This window comes from Macadamia integrifolia, chromosome 1, assembly GCF_013358625.1.
Source record: "Macadamia integrifolia cultivar HAES 741 chromosome 1, SCU_Mint_v3, whole genome shotgun sequence".
NCBI classification, from domain to species: Eukaryota; Viridiplantae; Streptophyta; class Magnoliopsida; order Proteales; family Proteaceae; genus Macadamia; species Macadamia integrifolia.
Genome location: NC_056557.1, coordinates 26414821 through 26420820, shown reverse-complemented (window position 1 = coordinate 26420820; position 6000 = coordinate 26414821). Strand labels below are relative to the sequence as shown.

Below are 6000 nucleotides of genomic sequence, written 5' to 3'. Positions count from 1 at the left end.
ATGGAAGACAGTGTTTCTATAGATATTGATCTTATCAGAAAAAAGCTTTCTCAAAGCTCCAATCCATCCTTTGGGCCAACTACTTCTATTTTCAGAGTCGACAAAAGAATTCGCAAAATGAACGAAGAAGCCTACACTCCAGACACGATCTCCATCGGTCCTTATCATAGTGACAAGCAAAACCTGCAAATGCAAGCCATGGAAGACCTCAAGTTGCGATACGCACAGGCACTTCTTATTCGAACAAGCGAAAGAACTAGTCTGGAGAATTATATGGAAGCTCTCAAGAAGGTAGAAACTGAAGCCCGTAGATGTTACTCAGAACCCATCAACCACAAAGAAAACTTCATAGAAATGTTGCTCTTTGATGGCTTCTTCATTATTGAGTTATTTAGGAAATCTGCCGAAGTTGTTAAGCCAGATGATGATGATCCCATTTTCTATTCCAATTTAAGGAGAGCAAGGGTTGTTCGTGACTTGCTTTTGCCTGAAAACCAAATACCCATTTCAGTTCTTCAAACATTATTCGATCTAAGTAAAGATCCTAACTCTGATACGAAATCATTCATCGAATTGGCTCTCAAATTCTTTGAGGGATTCATAGCGGAAGCCATTCAGAAGTACCCTCAAAATAACAAGACTATTAGACACAAGCATTTATTGGATCTGTTAAGCTACACACTTGAGAGTTCTCTTCCACATGGGTTCATGAAGAAGCCACCAACAAGTGCAGCAGTACTAGAATCTCTGTCATGTGTGACTGAGCTTCGAAATTCCGGTGTTAAATTCAGGAAGCGTGCCGACTGTAACTTCATCGACATAAAGTTTAGCGAAGGAGTATTCGAAATTCCTGAACTATGGGTTGATGACTACACAGATACATTTTTCAGGAACATAATTGCTTATGAACAACACTGTTATGGAGGTAGGCATTATATAACATCATATGCTCTCTTGATGGATTTCCTTATTAATACTGCTGATGATGTTGCAATTCTCCGTGGTTGTGGGATTATTAAGAATCATCTGGGTGATGATAATAAGGTCTCTTCTCTAATTAACAATCTCTGCAATGAAGTTTCTACTAAACACTTTTGTTATGGTGATCTTTGCTACAAAGTTCGTGAATATTATAATTCTCCTTATAACAAATGGATAGAGACATTGAGACGTGATTATTGCAACAGTCCATGGACGATCATTTCAGTGATTGCAGCAATTCTATTACTTCTTCTTACTATCTGGCTTGCTGTATTTGCTGCATTTCCTGTCTTCAATGTTCATGTATAATTCTTAGATATTTGCCAACAAGAAGCTATCAGGCCAATCCATGTTGATTGTGTGAGCACATTGCTGCTGTAATTATAACATTCCCAAGTTATCTTTTTTGATTATGTGTTGATCAAATTAAATTTGAAGTGTTCGAACACAATTCATTTGTATTATTCACTTTAGGTTATTGATTGTCCTATGATTTTACCTTAAATTGATTATCGCTAGGAATTGAGCTTTCTGTTCATATGGTTGTCACATTATGTGTTAATCCGAATAGTGATTCTTAACATAAATGTGCGTATTCATTTTTATGTATATTGAATTTGATCATTTGAGAGCCTTGTTGTATATATTAGAGACAGTTGTTTGAGAGGACTTAACAGCTAATTTTGGCCTCCATACATGAGAAGTCCTTACTGTTACATGTAGACTTTGTGCATTTTGATTAACTAAAGGTTATTGATTCCTTCACTGGCTAATATCAATAAGCTTGATTCATAATATTGTGTATAGAAAAGATGCTCAACATGAAATCTGCTTCCTAAAATTGGTAATATTATGATAGAGATATCATATATAGTTTCACAAAATTTGAATCTCGATCAGTGATAGTTTTCTAAATAATTTGCAAAAAAAAAAAAAAAAAGGGTTTAATTTTAATTTTATTAATGTTTATAGGGGAAGGTATTAATGCACGACTATATAAGGAAAAAACGAGTTAGAAAATGTCAAATAAGGGAGCTTTTAGTCATTTCGACTCCCTCTTGTGACTAGGGGGCAGAATCATGCACGAAACCTTTTACCATAATTATATTTAACAATTAATGACATTTTAGAATAGTTTTAATGTTCAAGCAATGGTCGAGATTCTCTGAATAGGTTGTTTTAATGGACTAGGATGGTGACGATAATTTATTTGATGCCCGTTAACTTCAATCAAAGACAGGCATTCTACATACACCTCAAGAGGCGGCCATCAACCATTAGTAAAACAAGCAACCCCCATGGGGCTGCCCCCCGCCCCCCGCCCCCCCCTCCCAAAAAAAAAGACATTAATTTTTTAATGCGATAACAGAAAACCAGCCAGGCAGGACGGGTGCGGCCTGCTAACCTTAGGATAGCGGGGTGCGCGGCCTATCCTTCTTGTTCCTTTAATAAAAAAAAGGGGCAGCCCCCAGCAAGGGTTCCTTCTCCTTTTCAAAAACACTGCTTTTTAATGGAGCTGCTTTCTTTGTTCACAACAGATTTTTTTTTCTTATGAAGAAGAGGAGATAAAGAACATAGATCAAATCTCTAAACTTTAAAATTAAAATTTTAATGGCAAATATGTTATTAGAATGATGTGTTCATCAAAGAACCCAACAATGTTTGTTTTTCCCTTAAATGTATAGTTTTTTATATCCTCTTTGTACCGTTCACATACTGGGTATTACCTTCTTATTTTCTTGTGGTAATCACTTATTGGAAGTGCACCTTAATTGGTTGGTGAGTTGTTTTATCTTGGAGGTGAGGATGTATGAACAATCCGGTTGCACATAAGTACAGGACGTTCAAATACCTGAGAGTATACCCAAACGACTCAACTCTACATAATTTGAAGGACTATATCTATTTCCCACATTCTCTTTCTTACATATATGCCAACCAACTCGCAAGAACTGCTCAATAGCCATCAAATTTGATGAAGTCTTGGGACTAGATTCTATGAAATCATGAACCCAAGACCATCAAAAATCAACCAAATTCTATGAAGGGATCTGAAAAATAGAAGGTGCAATAATTACTTCTAGATTGGTTTGAGATGGAACATGCCAGAACAAGGCAGGGAAAAACATTAATCAGATTCTGCCACCATATTGGTGGCTTGAGAAAAGGGGAAAATTTTCTCAAATTAAAACAAAGAATAAGAAAAGGGAAATAAAGTATTTCTACTGCCTCCTCTTGTTAATATTCAGTTTTAAACATTAGCTTCTCTTCCCTCCCTAGTTCCCATGGACCTTTGAATCATATCTATATTATTGTCCTCAAGTTCTGTTCTCCACCTTCCTCTGTTTTTTAGTTTTTAGGTTTTAGTTTCTCTGATGGAAATGGTTCTAGTGTATTTAATCTGAAACTCCAAGAGACTGAGAGTACTAAACATGAAAGCTCTACATTTAGGTGCTTCAGAAACCAACACAGACAATGGTCACTAATCACTTGTACTGGTCAGGAGCATGCCTTGGATTAATGTCGATGGTTTCAAGTATCGGTATCGTATCGGCTGTATTAGTCATATTGTATCAGTGTCTTATGAGATCGATTTCCAATCTTTCACCAATCCGAATCAATTATCCGTATCGTATCAAGGGTAAAATAGTGAAAAAAGTTTTTTTTTTTCTAAAAATCAAGAGGAAAAAGTGATTGATACTCACCGATCCAATCTGAATCAGTATCGGTAGAGATCGATACTGATATGGATACCGATGACTTAAATCCATGCTTATGTCTCCATATTGCAAATTTTGGAGTGCAATAGACCAATCCATACAACTAAAAGAAATGTAGCACATGAATAAGGGAAAAAGTAACCATACAATGAGGGATGTTTGCGGGAATGCAAGAAGAAATTTTGCTATGATTGGAAGCGAAGAAAAGTAAAGAAAAGAAAATAATTGCTTTTCTTTTTTGTTAGTGTCTATTTCTTCCCTAAAAATTCAGTTTATCCTTCTTTTTTTTCCTTTGTTTTTTCTTAGCTATCAAACACAACCTTAGGATTACAACTTCCAACTTTCAATTGGCAGTTTAGGGATGTCAACGTTTTATGGTTTGGTTCTTACAAAAAATATAAAAAAATAAAAAACTTTTTTAGGTTTGGTTGAATCGGTTTTGTGTCTATAACTCTGTAACAGTCCCACTCGAAGCTGGACCATTAAGGAGTTGTTAGGTTTTGGACGGTTGAACAATTTCCATTTTGTGCCAGTTTCTAAAAACCCAAATTCTAGACCACCTTCTAAGGCATTCCTTTTGGTTCGTTTTTTTTATTTCCGATTTCGATCATTTTGAGTCGACTTCTGATATAAAATCGTTAATGCAGGATATATTTTCCCCAAATGCTTTAAGCAATATCAATTGTGGTTCTGAAAAATTGAATGGAACGATCAATATCAATTGGATCAGAATGGTATCTGTCTTGATTGATCCCAATCTTTAGTTATGTACGAAAGACATCTAGATCATTATATTCTAAACCTATACTAGAGTAGTGTAGAGAATAACTAAAAGTTAAAATTGGGCTACACAAAAAAGAAAAATAATTTTATTTAAAATATAAAATAAGAAGGAAGAGAAAAAAAAATAAAAGAAATCTCCAAACTAATGCCTTTTTTTTTTCTAAAAAATCATGTGTATTAAAAAAAGGAAAAAAGAAAAAATAGGAGATACAAGCTGGGTCTAGAGAGACACCAGATACAAGAATACATAGAATGGAAGAGATTGAGATCTCAGGGTCCTCTCCTCACCTTCGGCATGGCCATCAGCAAGGAAGAAGATCCTCAACTCCACAAAATAAAATTAAGAAAATCTATATCTTGGTCTACCTTCTGCATCCCTTTTGATCTCATCCAGCATTGAATGAGGAAAGGAGGGACAAAAGACACTAGATCCACTTCTAGCCGCACTTTTTGCTAAGTAATCCGCAATTGGATTTGCCCCTCGATAACAATGAGATAGTTTCCATTGAATGCTGGAAAGATATGGATAACGAGAATGCCAATCCTACAAAACGCACCATGGTAATTTTTTTGAGTAAACTGCTAGCAATACTGCTAGTGAGTCTGTTTCAATCCATAATCTTTCAATCCCCAGCTGCTTTGCTAGCTGAATACCATGTACCAAGCCTTGAAACTCTGCTACATAGCTAGTTATAACTCCCAAATAAGATGCAAAGGAGGAAATTACCCGACCACTTGAATCTGTGATAAGTCCACCCACAGCTGCCCTTCCCGGGTTCCCGAGAGAGCACCCATCAATATTTAGTTTTTTCCACAATGAGGGAGGAGCACACCAAAATACTTCGAGAATTCCTGGGGCTTTATTTTTTCCCAGCGAAATACCTGACATTCGAGCATAGATCAGATATGCACTGTAATTCTCTTACTTGAAGAGATTGGAAAGAGTTCTCTAATAGCAGTAAGAACTTGGCGCAAAATAAGCTCAGCTCTTATCCCTTGACCATCATATCTTCTCGTGTTCCGCTGCTGCCAAAGGAAATAGGGAACAAGAATCAAACCAGTCATCCAAGCTTCCTTAACTGGCACAACTTTACCTTTGGCTCTCCACCACTGGAACATCTCACGAATAGATATATGTTGATCCCAACCAATATTGAAGATTGAAGCAAAGGAGACCCAAACAGCCTTGGCATAGTTATACTCTAAAATAAATGCTGCTTTGTTTCAACTGAATCACAACGTAAATCACATCTAGAGACTAAGTATACTCCCTTCTTTTTTATCACCTCATCTGTAGATAAGCAGTTGTGCATCAATTTCAAACCAAAAAATGCTTGACGAGGAAGAAGACCACTCTTCCAGACACTGTGATACCAAGGCACTATTGGGTTATGTTTCCTGATCTCCTCCCAAGCAAATTTTATAGAGAACTTCCCCGACAAAGATGGACTCCAACAACATATATCCTCAGTTTGGGTTGGAGGAATGACAATAGCCCTCACCTTAGCAAAGATGC

The 6000-nt window shown here is 36.4% G+C and overlaps 1 protein-coding gene across 1 annotated transcript; it reads left to right on the top strand.

The window, feature by feature from the left end:
- Nucleotides 1–1290, top strand: LOC122072740 (UPF0481 protein At3g47200-like). Its single transcript, XM_042637141.1, has one exon. It carries the CDS (start codon nucleotides 1–3, stop codon nucleotides 1288–1290), a length of 1290 nt encoding a protein of 429 aa, XP_042493075.1.
- Nucleotides 1291–6000: the final 4710 nt, after the last annotated feature.

Excerpts from the sequence above, each read along its gene's own strand:
- LOC122072740 (XM_042637141.1), top strand. The coding sequence starts at position 1 with ATGGAAGACAGTGTTTCTATAGATATTGATCTTATCAGAAAAAAGCTT.